The sequence below is a fragment of the Microtus pennsylvanicus genome, chromosome 8, assembly GCF_037038515.1.
Source record: "Microtus pennsylvanicus isolate mMicPen1 chromosome 8, mMicPen1.hap1, whole genome shotgun sequence".
In the NCBI taxonomy this organism is placed as follows: Eukaryota; Metazoa; Chordata; class Mammalia; order Rodentia; family Cricetidae; genus Microtus; species Microtus pennsylvanicus.
Genome location: NC_134586.1, coordinates 45,847,323 through 45,864,726, shown reverse-complemented (window position 1 = coordinate 45,864,726; position 17,404 = coordinate 45,847,323). Strand labels below are relative to the sequence as shown.

Here is a 17,404-nt window from a genome sequence, read left to right as displayed (position 1 = left end):
GTTAGGAGCACATACTGTTCTTGCAGACGACACAAGTTAGATTCCCAGCACCTACACTAAGGGCTCATGATCACCTGTAACTCCTGCCTCAGGGGGAGCCAAAGCCTCTGCCCTCTATGAGAACCTGTACTCATATGCATGTATCTATACACAGACACACAGATTTAAAAATATAGCAAAAGAAATAAAAATAGAGTGAGGGAGGAAAGAAGAAAAGGGAGTGGGGAGAAGGGAAAAGGCCAACTCAGCAAGGACTTCATTCTGGTGGTGCTGCTGAGCCCTAAGGTGGGACACAACCTTTACAATACAGGAGAAGCTCCGCAGACCTGGATGACTTCGAACAGCATGGAAGCCAGGTGTATAAAGAGCAAAAGCAATCAAGAGGGGAGGAAAAGGTCAAAGCAGACAGGAGTCTGTGCAGGTTGCTAGGTGGCAAATGTGCCAAGATTTGTGGAGCAGAGCTCCTATGGAGAAAATGACCAGAAAGGCAAAGGCTGTGCTATTAAGCTTCTGAAGCCTTTAAAGCCTGAGCACAGCTCAGGGAAACGTAACAGCAACACAGGTGAAAAAGAAGTTTATCTTGGGGTCGGCAGTTCAACATCTAGAATACCTGTGTGCACTTCTGCCCTGCCAAGAAAGTTTATTGGCAGTGGTGATGGTTTACTCAACCTAGAGCTTTTTTCATAGCCAGGAGAGACTGACGAACACGCAAGCACCACAGTGATAGCCCAGAGCCTGTCAGAACCCAGAAGCTGACTCCAGTGCCGACCTCAGGTTAGAGCAAAGCCCTGCTCCCTCTTGGCTGAGCTAGGCTGAGCAGGACAAGCTGGCCCCACTGAGACCACTGGAGCAGAGAGATGCCCGGCAGGCACAGCAGCAGTGGCAGCAGCACCCCATACATGTAGTGTTCCATACGTGCCACTGTACTCAACACTTGTATACATGCACACGAAATAATTGCTAGAACATAGACATTTGTGAATGAATTTAGGCCAGAGGTCAATGATGGACATTATCCTCAATCACTTTTCAACCCATTGAAACTAAGAGTTCACTGATCAGCTAGAGTAGCTAGCCAGCATGTCCTGGTTCTACTACCCAGCACTGGGACTAAAGTATACAATGCTATGCCCACATTGTTCCATTATGCTAGGGATCTGAACTCAGGTCCCTATGCCAGCATAGTAAGTATTTAACTAAGCCCTCAACATTGTTCTTTGATGAAACAATTGATGTACATAAGATCATTTTGTATTATACAATACCTTAATAAGACTTCTTTTTTTTAAAAAAAAAATATCTTCCAAGATAAACTGGCACTTGCTTAGATAAGGTAGGCCTTCAAATATCCTTACCAACCTCTGTTGAAAGGTTTGATTATCTCCCCACCCCCAAAAAGACTCAACTATATAATACTATACTATCCCTTGAGTGTCGTATAGATTTGAGCAACATCTGGAATAACAATAAAAATAAGAGTTAAAGAGTCTGAAGAAAGACACCATGCAGCCATAATAGTGATGACAATCCTGGTGCCAGAGGATAGGCTACCACTCTATGAGGTGGCCAAGGTGGTTCCTGAGGCCCCACAACTACCATAACTGTTGGCGCATGCTACAACCAGATAATATACCCTCATTGCTTTAAAAAAAATGGCAATAGATGTGTTGTAGAATATTATTTTTAGGTGTGTTACTTTTGTTTATGTCTGGAATATTTATTTAATGATGCAAAGACGTGTTTGATTAAATAAAATTCACCTGCGGTCTGGAGGCTGAGTCAGCGACTAGCTGACAGGAAATAGTAGGGAGGAGCCAGGTGGAGAGGGTTTATAGCGGGGTGAGAAAAAGCATGAGGACTTCTCGGGAGACGCCAGGAGGCGAGCTAGGTGAGCTGCTTGCTATTCAGCCTCTCTGGAAACAGGACTCTACCTCAACCTTTGAATCATGAGTTCTTTAGCGGGACAGAGATTTAGAAAAGTTCTCTTAGTAGTTTTGGAAGAGTCGGTGCCTGAGGGAACAGAATTTCTACCTGTGGCTCTTGCAGCCCTAGCTGCTGCTGGTAGCTTTGGAGTTGCAGTTGCTCACTAGGACAGCCGTAGTTTAAAAGGCAGACAATTAAAATGAGGACGAAGGACAACGTGGAGAAGTTAGGCTGGCAATGAGCTGGAAGCTCTGACCTTGCTGGGTGGCTTTCTTTTTTTTCCCCTTTTTAATTATTTTATTTTTAAATTTTTTATTACTTTATAAATAATAGGAGTCAAAATTTCCACTTCCTCTCCTCTTCCCACTCCCCTCCCCCTCCAGTCATAAGACAGGGCAGGGTACCCTGCCCTGTGGGAAGTCCAAGGCCCTCCCCGCTCCATCCAGGCTTAGGAAAGTATGCATCCAAATAGAATAGGATCCCAAAAAGCCAGTACACGCAGTAGAGACAAATCCCAATGCCATTATTGTTGGCTTCTCAGTCTGCCTCAATTGATAGCCACATTCAGAGGGTCCAGTTTGATCCCATGTTCATTCAGTCCCAGTTCAGCTGGATTTGGTGAGCTCCCATTAGCTCAGGCACACTGACTCAGTAGGTGGACCAACCCCTTGTGGTCCTGACTTCCTTGCTCATAATTCTCCCTCCTTCTGCTCTTCAACTGGACCTTGGGAGCTCAGTTCAGTGCTCCGATGTGGGTCTCTGTCTTTATCTCCATCTGTCATCAGATGAAGGTTCTATGGTGATATTCAAGATAGTCGTCAGTCTGACTACGGGACAAGGCCAGTTCAGGCACCCTCTCCTCCATTGCCCAGGGTCCTAGCTGGGGACATCCCTGTGGACACCTGGGAACCCCTCTAGAGTCAAGCCTCTTGCCAACCCCACAATGCCTCCACAGATATAGGAGCAGGGCTGGCAGGTTTTCATAGCGCTAGAAGATGCAATGCAGGCTGCACGGGCAGAACTGTCACCAACAGTCCTGTTTGGTTAAGGACACTGCATGATATGCTACCCACATCCGCGGTAAGATGTGTTCACTGAACAATAGTGGTATGACTGTTATAGGTGCCATTAACTGCTTGCTGATTGGATTTAACGCACACTCCATAGGAGGGAACTCATGCCTGGCATTGTAAACCACATCAAAAGCCTATGGCTGGACTCCAGTGGGGAAGCAGCTGCTATTGTTTATTACTAAACAGTCTCTATTCACCCATGCTCAAGTAAGTAGCCCCTCCCCATGATCCTATAAGTGACTCCAATAATGTCACTGATCCACTAAACTAGACTTGGGTAGAACTGTTTCTTTGGTCTGTTGTCAGTGTCTCCCTGGAAAAAGTCACCCAATAACATACAACTTGTTTCCAACTTCTCTTATTACATCTATTACCTGAAACTCAGCTGTACCAATTTTCTTTCCTCTCTGTACCATTAAAAAACCAAGGCTGCTTTTAGCCTTTTCTGTTCTTACAACCCTTAATCAGAGCCTGTCAAAGTGTCAGGTCTTTCAATCTCTAAGCACATAGTCAGATGTCATCAAAATCACTTGATGATTGCATAACTGATTCTCACTCATTTAGACAGTTAAGAACAAGACACTCAAATTCCAGGTAGAACTCCTTAAAAAAAAAATCCCATTTACATACTAAGTAAAAAATGGACAAGTTAAGAAGTCAAAGACAAACAGCTTATTGAGACAAACTTAAAACATATACTAAAAACTTCAAAAATATTTTAGCACAATTATGATTCAACAGCTTCATCCGAAGAATATGCCACATATTCCCATGTCCAACTAAAACTTAGCTGTTTGAATTGATACTGCTTAATAACAAAAGTTCTGACACGCCCTTGGGAACTGTTAGCTCGATTTGGGAAAGCGGCTCTCAGAAGCCAGCGAGAGGACATGTGAGCGCACAGGAGGAACAGCTCGCAGCTCTTCAAGCAGCGCCTGGAACAAGACCCACTCAGCCCATCACATATGTATCTTTTGATGGTGGAGAATATCGTGCCAAGGTGATTTTTTTAAAAAAAAAATGTTGGCAATCAGTATTCTTCCTTTCTACTTCTTTTAAAGTCCTGCAGAGTGTCAAGACTACACACAACACAGTGACAGCAGGTGGCAGATGGACCATGCATCTGCCCATTTCACCCAGGCCTCATCACTGTTTTCATACACCCTGCCTTATTTGCTTACTGCTTGGCCAACTAGACATCTCAGTTTGCTTCTCCTAGTGAGGAGGATCCTATGCTACTGCAAACCAAATAGATCAGCTGCATCTTGCCTACATGGTGGGATAGCAAGGAAAGTGATATATGTTAGCACCCTGCTGTTAGGGATAGGAGGCAGCCCATGACCTCAGCCTCCAATCCTTCAAAATAAACTTGAGGCAAAGGTGGTAAATCTATTCTGTAAAGAGCTACAAATTTGATATTTTAGCTTTGTAGGCTGTGTAATCTCTGCTGCATCTACTTGACTATGCCATTAAATTATAAAAGCAGCCAAAGAAAATACGTAAGTGATTGGGCATCATTGCGCCCCAATAAAACTTTATTTATGGACACTAAAATATGAAGTGAATATAATTTTCATGTCACAAAACATAATTTTGTTTTTCTTATGGGACAGAGTCTTCCACATGCAGGAATTTGCAGTCTTCTTGTACAGTCTCCCAGGTGCCAAGATGAAGGGTGTGTGCCACCGTACCTGACTCAAAGTATCACTTTTCTTTTGTTATTTTTAATCACTTACAATGTAAAAGGAGAACCAGGCATAGTGACACGTGTCTAAAATGTTGGCACTAAGGAGGGCAGAAGTAGGACAATCAGTAGTACAAGGGTAGTTATCTACATCAAGAGTTTAAGGTCAGCCTCCTACATAAGTAAATGAAATGAAAAAAATTAAAATACCTAACTCAAGGACCAAACAGGATAGATTCGATCTTTTAGGAACACTTAAGGTATTTTCTTAAGGGACCTTCTCTTTTTCCTTTTATACACACTTTTTATCATATACATACATGCAAAGGCCAGAGGTGTCTTGATTACTTTCCACCTCATACACTAAGGCAAGTTCTTTTACTTGAACCCAGAGCATCCAATTCAGCTAGGCGAGCTAGCTAGTTTACTCTGGGTATCCTAGTCTCACTTCTCAAGAGCTAGGGTTACAAACAGGCCAACATGCCCACTTGGCATTTATGCTGGTACTAGAAATCCAAACTCTGGTCTTCAAACTTGTGGAGTAAGCAGTTTCTCAACTGAGCCATTTATCATCTGTCACCAAGCCCCCTTATCTTACAAATGCATACATATGTCCTGTCTTTTGTTCCTTCATTCGTGTCAGACAACAAACTCTTCAAAGGCTAAGGCCATGCTGTGCATACCTTTCTACTCTTCATCGATTCTGTGTACTGCTCCGCACAGAAAGAAGACCAGACTCATGTCTGCTCAACACCTGCATGCCTGTCGCTGGCTAGTATTTAAAGGTGAGCTCCTTATTTAAAGAAACTCTTAAGTTACATAAATGGAATTCTTGTATGCCCTCTGGGGGGCATATAAAATGACTCATTTGATTTCATCTAGGTTCCAATATTAACCTTCAATAGGACCTCAAGTCAAATAAAAGTTTTCCTCTCTCCCCACCCTAACTTCATTTTAAATAAATACGACTTCATCTTCTTACAGAAGACAGAATGAAAGCTACTCCCATTTTTAAAAAGGTTTGGCTGACTTTATAGATAGTCAAAGGGACCTAATTATGAAGTTTTTAAAAATCACACATTTGAAAAAACTGTAACTAACTTCTTCATTTTCTATATTACTCAGCTAAGAAACGGAAGAACTTAGCAAAGCATATTAACTGAACAGTTCAAGAACTATAACGTGGATGTGAAGTATTTAAGAAATCAGCTGATTTAGAGCCATTACCCCCAGTAAGCAACATACATAACCAAGCTTCAAGGAACAGAACATTAAATCTTAAAACTATTAGCAATTCACAGTAACTAGAAGGCAATTATAACATGCAAACCATACGGGAAATGCTGCCCTCTATACTGTATTTTAAGCGAACAAAGAACTTTTCTTATAATTTTAACTTCCAAATTACCATGAAAACAATCTACACACTTATAACAGCTAACAATACTTAGTGGGTGCCAGGAATATTAGAGGCAGGGATTCTGTGGAAACAAGTGGACATGGTTTTTTTCCCTTTGACGGCCATTGCACATCAACATCCTTCTAGATGGGCTACGTAGAAACCTACGAATGCTCTGAGGCTGGCTAACATGAACTGGCAGATAGAACCACTGCAGAGACAGAAACAAACTGGCACTCTAATGAAAAGATAGGATTTCAAGCCTCTATGCTTGAGGCAGGAGAAAGAAGAGTAGCTCAGGTTAGCTCAATCACAGTGTCTATACTTTCCAGCATTCTGGCTCAGGACCGCAATTTGGGAGTAGACTCCTGCTCTAAAGCTTGCTCCTGTAAGCTTTTAATTAGGGTTTAGATGACTAGTATCTAGATAATGGGAAGGCAGTATACCACCATATAACCTTCATGAGGACTTGTCCAACCTCAAGGGAATCATCCCGTCTCTCTTTGTTAAACTGAATGTTTCTTTTAAGGAGGGTACTTGGTGCCGTGTGCCTGCCAGTGCACAGCACTTGCTTCAGTGCTGAGTGGCACAGACACTGAGGCCTGTGTCCCCTCACTTTAGTTTTTATTCATAATCATAAACTTATCTCTTCAATCAAGCTAGATGCGAAGGGGAATAAGGAAAATATGTAACTCAAATGTTTCAGTTATGGTTTCTATTGTGAAAAATCACCAAGACTAAAAGCAACTTGGAGAGTAAAGGGTTTATTTCCTTTCACAACTTGTAGTCCACCAAGAAGAAAAGTCAGGGTAGAAACTCAAGGTAGGAACCTAGAGGCAGGAACTGAAGCAGAGACCAAGCCTGCTCCTCCTGGTTTGCTCAGTTTGCGTTCTTACACACCTCACAACCACCTGCACTGGAAGGGCAGGACCCACAATAGGCTGGACCATTCTACATCAATCAAAACAATACACAGAGACTTGCTTACATGCAATCTGATGACATTTTCTTAACTGAGGTTCCCCTTCCCAGGTAACTCTAACTTGTATGAAACTGACAAAAACTAAAACCAAACAAATAAAATCCAAAACCCAAAACTAAGCAGGACAGCAAAGAAGCACGGGGAGAGCACAAAGGTTCCAGGGTTCTGTGAGCAGGAGATGGGATGTGCTCTCCTGAGCTGCACAAGGGATGGTCTAGTGGTTAAGATGCATACAAATCAAATTAATTACAACAGTCCCCAGCTGGCAATGGGGATCTTCTTGCTGGCTTCCAAGATGTCTTCTTTCACCTTCCTAAAGACCACATGAATCACCCAACCACTCAGTCTCAGCAGTGCACATGAAACAATGGGAAACATTTGTGCTTGTTCAGCATTTGTCACTGACAAGTTACCAGGACCTTATACTTTGGGATAAAGTTCTCATCGTAAACTTTCTTGCCTCGGATGAACTTGCCACCAGTGCCATTATGGCATGTAAAGTCACCACCCTGGCACATGACTCCTGGAACTTCCTATGAAAGAAGGAACCTTTCTAACAAACCTATTTCCTCCAGTGCTCAGACCATGAAACTTTTCTGCTGCCTTCAGAACTTTCTCTGCAAGTAAGTGAAAGAGATAGAGTCTGTGGATTCATCATCGTCAAAGTAGTGTTGGCTATAGCTAAAAGCAAGCCACTACTGAGGGTCAGCAACATCTGAAAAGCTACTAATTCTTCTTTCTATTGCTCTTAATTTTTAATTGGGTCCTTTGTCCAGAAGAGTTTTTCCAAGTAGGTACTCATTTAAACTGTCTGTTGAATAAATCAATTAATAGATAAACTCATCAACCAATTAACAGATACTTGATAGTGTGCTAGGAAATGGTCGGACTGAGACATGGAAGTCAAATATAGCAGCAACTCCCTTCTATTGGAGGTGACATGCCTTAAATCAGTTTCCCTGGTTTTAGATTTTCACTCTCTACACTTCTGAGCTTCTTCTTATACACACGATTCAAAACACTAAACCAAACAACCTTGGGAGCAGACTAGGGCTATGGTTCAACCATAGCACACTTTCAGGCTCTAGGTTCAATCCTCAGTAATGAAAAATGAAATTTCTAAACACCCTTTGGAGTATGTAATGTTTATCATTCCCCTATCCAGACTACTGCATTTTCAGGACCCAGCTCAGCAGGTCCTTGACATAGCAGGCACTCAACAAACCCTCAATGAGTAGACTGCAGAACAGTTGCACAGCATGTATCTGAGCAATAAAAATTAAAAGGTCTAAAAAGTGTTCATATTAGTCAATCTAAATAAACTCGTCTGGTAATATCTAATTTGGGGATGTATCTTCGTATTTTCTAATACTTTCGAAACAGGGAGCTGGCTGAGTGGATAAAGCACAGGTGTGAGAACTGGAGGCCACCTGCAATCCCAACAACTAGAAGTAAAGACAAGGGATCCCTAGAACAAGCAAGCAACCTAGACTATCCAGAATCAGTGAGCCATGGGTACAACAGAGAGACAATGACTCAGTAAAGTTGTCTTTAGGAATGACAACCAACACCAACATCAGGCCTCTACAAACATACATATGTGACAAGCACATATGTGTCCACACACATGAAAATATACACCTGCGTGCAGAACACACAGACATAAACAAGCATGTACATGTACACACACACTATTTCCTAAACTGACTCTAAATAAATAAAATTTAAATATTAAGAAGAAATTCACAGGCTGAGCAGATGGTTCAGCAGTTAAGAGCACTGACTGCTCTTCCAGAGGACCTGGGTTCGGTTCCCAGGACCCACATGACAGCTCACAATTGTCTGTAATTCCAACATCTGACACCCTCTCACAGACATGCACACAGGCAAAACACTAATACACATAAAATAAATTTTAAAAAAGAAGAAATTCATTTGTAAAGTTTCATCAGAATTCTAAGTTCATATAATACACTTGCCACAGATGCCTCAATTTATAATCACCTACATCTCTTAAAAATGAAAATCATGTCAGTCCAAAGGCCTGTACTTGGAGCCCTGGCAATTGCTTTCTTCTGCTCATGTTACTGTATCTACAGAAGAGGACTGTAAAGCAGTAATTTCTGAGAAGTCTGTTATTACTGAGCTCTGTTAGTAACCTCTATGTAAGGGCTGCTACTCATCTCATGTGAAACTGGCCTTCAATCCATGAAGGAGGTTTCTTGGGCTGCATACTGTCTGGCATTCATCAGACTTCAAGTATTTACAGAAGCATAGGTTTCTGTAGCCTTAGAAATGAGACAGACAGATTTTTCTTACCTTTTTTCTGGGTACTAGGAACAGAACCTAGAACACTGAACACTGCACAGAGAAGGCAAGCCTCCTTACTGAGCTATACCCCAGCCACACCCCAACTCCTCTAAACTCTAATTTTATATGTGTTAATAACCAAAATTTCTCATACAGCTGCCCAAACAAAATGACTAAACTAAACTAGAAAACATAATAAAGTGGTTAAGAGTCCAGACTTAGAAAAAACAAACAACTTTTTATTTAAAAAAAAAAATCCTAACACACAAAACGGCCATATCATGAACCCCATACACTCACTGCCCCGGCAGCAAATGTGTTTCAGGAGCACCCTGAAACCTAGCCCCTCACTGCAACAACACTGGCCTTCTCACAATCAGTGCAGGTTATTATGAGGCTAACGCCAGACTCCATTTATAATGAATCCAATAGTCAAGAGGGCCCAGACTTTGAGTTAGACAGACATGGAGTCAGTTCAGGCTGTGTCATCTACTCTGGCTGGCCGTTCCCTTAATTTTTTAGAGACTGCTTTTCCTCTGCAAACATGTGGCAGTAATTCCTGCTTTTCTAGATGGCACTAGCCGTGAACTGAGATAGGCATCAGAAGAAGGGAGCCTGGAGCTAACACATAGAAAATAGCAACTTCATGTCAGCTAGGGTGTGATTACCATTTCCACTCAGGCTCACACAGGACAAAATGGACCAAAGCCTACTTGAAAAAAGCCCACAGAGAGTTCAACCTCCTTTCCCTGAAAACAGGAACAGACCAAGAACTCGCAGCTGCCCCCATCAGAAAGCAGGGAAGAGCAACTGTGGTAGCTGAGCAGCAAGGGCTATTCTATTGGAAGCAACCGGTACTTCCCATGGCAGCAATGTCAATATGGTAACTTAGCCATTAGAGATGTGATTTGCCCATTAAACAAAGGGAGAGGCCCCTTCCTGGACAGCTGTCCTACTCTCTACTGGCTACACAATCTGAGGAAGGCACAAGCCAGACAAGTCAAGGTTTCCTCTTCACAAGTACGGAGTTAAAACTTCAAGTCCTGAAATTAGACCCATCTTGTAACTAGGACTAGCGAGAAATCATGTGTAGAATATTTTTTATATTTATTTATTCATTAGTCATACAATATTCTGTCTGTGTGTATGTCTGCAGGCCAGAAGAGGGCACCAGACCTCATTACAGATGGTTGTGAGCCACCATGTGGTTGCCGAGAATTGAACTCAGGACCTTTGGAAGAGGAGGCAATGCTCTTAACCACTGAGCCATCTCTCCAGCCCCATGTATAGAATCTTAAGTGTCAGAAAAACCTATAGGATATATATTATAGAAGCCATGTGTGCTTTCCATCCACAGCAATGGGGACACAGAATGAGCTCAAAGGTGGAACTTGCTTGCCGCCCTCCAACCGCAGAGTGAGAAAAACCTTATAGTGTTTAAAGGCAGAGACACAAATCCAAATATTCAAGATGTATACAATGTATGATCAAGTAATGAATGATACGGCTTGTAGCTTCCAGTAGAATAAATGTAAGGTAGACCGGAAACTAGTTTTTTTTTCCAACTGTTTTCATTTCCAAATGACTGAAAACTACTAAAGGATGGCTCTAGGATGGGTTCTATTCGTGCTTAAAAAAAAAAGAAAAACCATAATCCCAGCACTTGGGAGGCAGAGGCAGGCGGATCTCTGTGAGTTCGAGACCAGCCTGGTCTACAAGAGCTAGTTCCAGGACAGGCTCCAAAACCACAGAGAAACCCTGTCTCGAAAAAGCAAAAAAAGAAAAATCAGCCAGCAGGAGGCAGTGACATTTGCCCAGGAGTCCGGAACAGAGGATACAAGGTGGAGGTTTTGTTTTGGTTTTTGGTTTTTCGAGACAGGGTTTCTCTGCGTAGCTTTGCAGCCTGTCGTAGAACTCGCTCGGTAGACCAGGCTGGCCTCAAACTCGTAGAGATCCACCTGCCTCTGCCTCCCAAGGTGTGTGCCACCACCGCCTGGCTACAAGGGGGAGTTTTGTGCTGCAGAAGGAACGAAGAGGGAGAACAGCCAACCATATGGGTAAAGCACTAAAACAGTGCTGACCAGGGCAAGGTCAGTTCCCATCCTGTGGAAGTTTGGATTTAATATACAACAAAAGAGACAGATAAGCAGGGCCTTCTGTAAGATGGGAAGAGGTAAGGATGCAGGAAACGTAAAGATGCTCAAGGCCCAGCAAAGCATCCTGGGAAAGGATGTTGTAAAGTCAGATAAAGCAAATTCATGGCTCTTTGAAAACTCTCACCTTAGTTATCACGAGCTATTCTCTGTGGCTTCTGAAGCATTCCCACGTTAGTTCTGGAAACTCATCCATCTGAGATCAGTATTTCTTTGTGGGAAAGAGTCATTCATTACTTTCAACTATGCAAGCACTACCTGACCTTTACAATAAAAGTGTGACTGCTAGGGCTGTGTTCTGAATTTTAAGTAGATACAAATTCATTCTTGGAAAACACCAAATGCCAAGCTGGTGCTATTTCCACTTAACTTATGAAGTGTCCAAAAAAAAATGAGATTCCTCAGTGATAATAATGGCATTCCTGTGCCATCCATCTGAACATGCACAGGTCACAACCTCATTCAGAGCTTGTCACCCTCACATCCAATGGCACAGGCTCAGGACAACCCAGAGCTCTGCTTCCGCACTAAGCACAACTTAAGCCAGTTTCAGAACCCAGCACTGTGGCTTAGTCGGCTCACATTCATTTTAAAGGGGGTTCTAGTGTGTTATTTCAAGTCTGCTGCCAACAAAATATAGCTGATAAGACTATTTTTTTGTGAGTGATAATGATGAAAAGTTAAGTCTCAATTTCAGCTCTAACCTACTAAAACTGTTTGAATAATTGATTAGACTGTAAGTCAAGGCAATCAAATTTATTTTGGGTTATGCAATCACAGAACTGATTACTTTTCAAATAAAACTCCAGAGTGCCAGATTACTTCCCAGAATAAGAAGAAAGAAGTAATAGTTTACATGAATGAGAGCGAGAGTGGATGTGTATGAGAACATGCACGAAGAGCTCGCTACAGTTTTGCTGGCTTCCTCCTGGAAGCTGTAACACAAGAGCCTCCAAGCTTCAATCTATGAACAATGCTGAGAAAATCTTGCAAGACAACAAAAAGCAAGTAATTGTGATGTATAGCTCCAGCTTGACAATTAGTCATTTAGAGTAGATTGATTTCTCAAGGTAATTTTAGAGATTCAAGAAGCACATTGGATGGAAAGCAACAGAAAAATAACATACCAAAAAAGGCAGTTTGTTAAAGGAGATAGATTTCTCAATGATACTCACTCATGTATCCTAAACAACAATCCTTCAAAGTAAAATACTGCTAGTCTAAATCTATCAGTGAATGAAAAGGCATCTTTCAGTTAACTATGATTCGATTCATTTTCACAATTATAACCTACTTCAGGCGTGCCTCCCCCAGAGGGAACACTGAGGACAATAAAGCTAGGTGTCCCTTGGGACAAAACAACAAAGATGGGATTTTCCCTAGCAATCCAATGAAGTCACCTGAACATGGGGGATGACGAGCTTCCCTTCTCATGGACAGGAGGAAGGACTTCCCTTCTTATGTGAGCCTGAAAACTATACCCCAGTAACACCTTTAAAAGGGCAAAGGAAAGACAAGCCCCGCACAGGGGCCGGACAAAAAAAAAAAGACCAAGAAGTGCGGAAAGTGACTTTAAATGAATATACCAGAACTAATCTACACAAACAGATGATGCTCCCTTCAAAATCATTACCTTGGAAATTAATCCTTTCTAATGCTGTTGGTATGGGTGCTTTGGAATCTGTTTTGAAGCCTGGAATTTTCCATATTCTTACAGCCAGAAATTACTTGACTTTTTACGCTAAATTTAGCATCAGTCCAGAGTCTTCTGAGTATTGATGCTTTTCCTTTAAATTCCTCCCTGCTTTTTCAAGTAGAGGTGACAAGTGCCTGCCTAAACAATCACTCTACTTCTCGGTCAGAGCAGCTGTGGCTCTGGACTGGAGCTGCTGGTTTATTTATCAGTCTCTGACAACACTGTAAAGCTCAATGAGGAGAGAATTTATCACACGTCATTATTGGACCCTCAGTTCCACCCTGGTGCCTAGAAAGTTACAGGAATCCAAGAAACACTGAAAACACAATCTTTCTTCAGGGTGGCATGATCTGGAATGCTGATGTCTGTGTCTATTTATTCCCCCTTCTCAGAAAAGGTAAGCACGGCCGGGCAGTGGTGGTGCACACCTTTAATCCCAACGGAAGGCAGAGATCCGTACACACCTTTAATCCCAACACTCAGAAGGCAGAGGCAGGTGGATCTCTGTGAGTTCAAGGCCAGCCCAGATAGTTCCAGGACAGGTTCCAAAGTTACAGAGAAACCCTGTCTTGGAAATTAAAAAAAAAAAAGTAAGCATGGCTGTGTATCTCTGTAGAGTAACATTATCTTTTATATCCTGGGGAGTGGATTTGATTACTTTTGTTACTTATGTATGTACAGAAAGGAGTAAAAGTCATGAGTACATCTCCACATACTAAAACTTTACTTCTCATGCCCAGACATGCAAGCCTACCGTACCTAGCTGCAGTATCTTTATGGTGTCTCTGTAGGCTTTCATCACCAGCTTGAAATGACGATAAAGTGGATAGCACAAAACTCTCCTTCCAAAAGACACCAGGATTTCAGGAACGTCTGTCCAAGTCTATGAAGAGTCATATCAGTAAGTAATTTTCATAACATACATACACAACAAAAATCACACAGTCAAAAAGGAACAATCCCAATTAAACTCTGAACCCCTGATCACTGGCACAAGTGAGATTCTTCTTTTTTTTTTTTTTTTTTGGTTTTTCGAGACAGGGTTTCTCTGTAGCTTTTGGTGCCGGTCCTGGAACTAGCTCTTGTAGACCAGGCTGGCCTCGAACTCCCAGAGATCCGCCTGTACACCTCACTTGGTCACAGACTCACTCTTCCTCACGCTGCATCAACAGATCACAAGTGTGGATTAAAGCCCATACGTGCAGCAGGGACATTTTAGAGTCTTAATTGGGACAAGCATCCAGACATGGATTTGGACTTGATGGTACAGTGGGGACAGGGACAGGCTTCCTGACTTTATAAATAGCTACCAGCTGAGATGGCTGGCAATGCTGCCGGTCCACTCTTACTACTGGAACATAACAGTCTCATATGGCACCTGTCTCAGTGATGCGACTGACTCTTACCTCCTCACAGAAGAAAGTAATATATGAAGCAACCTCCACTGTACAACTTAAAGTATGCATTATCTGAACTGATGGTACGACTTTGATGTTAGACAAATTGTTCCAAACTCAGAAATGTAAAAGATAACTATTTTTTAATAAATGTTATGAAAACTGTAGAAAAATTTTTAGAAAATAGAAACAAAGCCAACTATCGTCACACTAAAAGAGGATAGCAGGCCAGTGGGAAGGCTCCACGGGTAGAGGTGCTTTGTACCTGGTAAACCTGAGTTCAATCCATGGAACCCACATAAAGGTGGATGGTAAGAACTGATTCCACAAAATTGTTCCCTGACCTTCACATACATGCTATGATAAGTGCCCTGCAAAATAGTAATAGTGACAAATAAAATCTTAATTATTTTAAAGATTTCTTTATTTATTTATTATGTGTACAGGGTTTTGCCTGGATGTATGCTTGTACACCAGAGGAGGGCACCAGATCTCATTGCAGATGGTTGTGAGCCACCATGCGGTTGCTGGAAATTGAACTCAGGATCTCTGGAAGAGTAAGTAGTCAGTGCTCTTAACCTCTGAGCCATCTCTCCAGCCCCCAATTTTAATGTTTTTAAAAAGAGGTTAGCAGCTCTAACCATAAAATAATAAGATGCAGAACAATTTGTTTTAAACTATATGATCTAAGTTTCTTTACAAGTAAATTCAGCAACACTCACCTTACTGAGTGTTGTTCAATAAGGTTACTGAAGAACAAGATAAAAGATATAAAACACGGCACGTGACTCTGGTAGTCCATTATCACCTGGGTTTGTTACCTATGTTTGAACTCTGCGTCCCATTTTTACTAACATACCTGCAGTTCTGTCCACATTTTCTCAACAACCCACAGTATCCTCAGTGTTCCTCCACAATTTCTAAAATGCTTCCTGATTGACTATTCCAACAAGTTTATTCTTATTTTATTTCATTTACTTATTTATTTTCGGTTTTTCTAGACAGGGTTTCTCTGTAGCTTTGGAGCCTGTACTGGAACTAGTTCTTGTAGACCAGGCTGGCCTCAAACTCACAGAGATCCACCTGCCTCTGCCTCCCGAGTGCTGGGATTAAAGGCATGTGCCACCACTGTCCGGTAACAAGTTTATTTTTTTAAAAGTACAATAAAGCTCCCAATTTAAAAATATTAAGAAAAATTTTAAACAACAAAAAATTGCTTGAACTAACCAAAATGAACAACAGAAAAAATAACTTTATAAACAACGAAAGTGTAAACAATTTCAAGTAGAACTCATACCTCAAACCAGCAGAGAGTTGGGCTCAGCTTTCTGATAGTCCACGCAGACTCGACCTTTGTGTTGAAGAAAGCATTGTCACCATCAAAAGTCATTTGAAAATGAAACAAATATATTCACTGGAACTAGTACATGCAAAAATGATATATTTATGAATGAAGAAAAATAACTGTATTGATGCAGAGACTAATAGAAGATGTCTCTGTTCACCGTGCTTGGAATTTTGTGGAATTAATCACTTCACTAATGAGAGCATCAGAATGTACAAACAAATAAGCAGGGGCATACAAACAGAACTGAAGCAAAATGTTTGCTGTTTCTTTCTCTACTAAATCATTCGCTGTTGAACTGCTGCTGGGCACCTGAGAACCCCATAGAAACTGCCTTTCAGAAAATGCATGTGACATTAACAGTGGTCTAAAGCCTTGCAAAGTTGCAAGACTTCATGATTTTAAACATGCAAATAAAAGAAAAATTGGCAAATTTTATCAAGTATAACACTTTCTCTCATCGAGATTTAGTATGTGGGGCTAGAGAAAGGGCTCGGTAGTCCAGAGTACTAGCTGTTCTTGTACAGGACCTGGGTTCATTTCGCAGCTCCCACATGGTGGCGCACAACCACTCATAACTCCAGTTCCAGAGTATCTAATGCCCCTTTCTGACCTCCACAGGCACAAACATGGTGCAACATACATATGTGCAGGCAAAACCTCAAAAACACAAAATTTAAAATCTTTCAAATAATTTAAAGGACTCAATAATATAAAATAAAGAGCCTTTATTTTTTTGACTAAGTAAACATTTTATCCACTTAGAACGTCCTTAGAAAATGACTTGAGGGGCTGGAGAGATGGCTTAGTGGTTAAGAGCACTGGCTGCTCTTCGAGAGGACCTGGGTTCAATTCCCGGAACCCATATGGCAGCTCACAACAGTTTGTAATTCTAGTTCCAGGGGACCCAAGGCCCATGGCAAAACAGTAATACACAGAAAATGAAAATAATTTTAAAAAGACTTGAAAATAAAGTATTTTCAGATAATTACATTCTTGATAACCCCAAGATTATTCACTTAGATCACATGCAGACTGCAAAAGTCACTTCAGAAATTTTCAGAATCATGACAACAAAAAAATGTCATCTCAAACTACTATTGACAGTAGGATGCTGTGTGGGGTAAATTAAATCACAGTGTATATGAGTGCGTGCACACACACACATGCACAGTCAAAGAAAACCAGACAAATCATCTTGTAACTGTTGGTATTACTAACTACTGGAATTATGGGAAATCCAATGATTATCTGCATAATCAAAAAGAAAAAGGAAAGCATATGATAAGGCCAAAATTCTGAGCACAAGTAATTATAAATAGTGAGGCCACACTACCTAGAAAGACTTTGGTTTTCCAGCATTTATCTCTTCATTAATTCAAAGACTGGATGCACTGGTGATTGAACATGCTGTCTTTAAAATAATGACACAGGGCTGGAAA

At 41.4% G+C, this 17,404-nt stretch overlaps 1 protein-coding gene across 3 annotated transcripts in view; it reads right to left on the bottom strand.

Annotated features, from left to right (window-relative positions):
- The window catches only part of Shq1 (SHQ1, H/ACA ribonucleoprotein assembly factor), a 106,894-nt gene that overhangs the window by 53,000 nt on the left and 36,490 nt on the right, over positions 1-17,404 (bottom strand). For 2 of the 3 annotated variants that reach the window (XM_075983340.1, XM_075983338.1), the window contains exons 8-9: positions 15,915-15,968; positions 13,980-14,103 (exon numbers count right to left, since the gene is read on the bottom strand). The exons of the other annotated variant lie outside the window; for it this stretch is intronic. In XM_075983340.1, the coding sequence (XP_075839455.1) occupies positions 13,980-14,103; positions 15,915-15,968 (178 nt within the window). The remainder of the gene's footprint in view (positions 1-13,979; positions 14,104-15,914; positions 15,969-17,404) is intronic. 3 annotated transcript variants of the gene reach the window in all.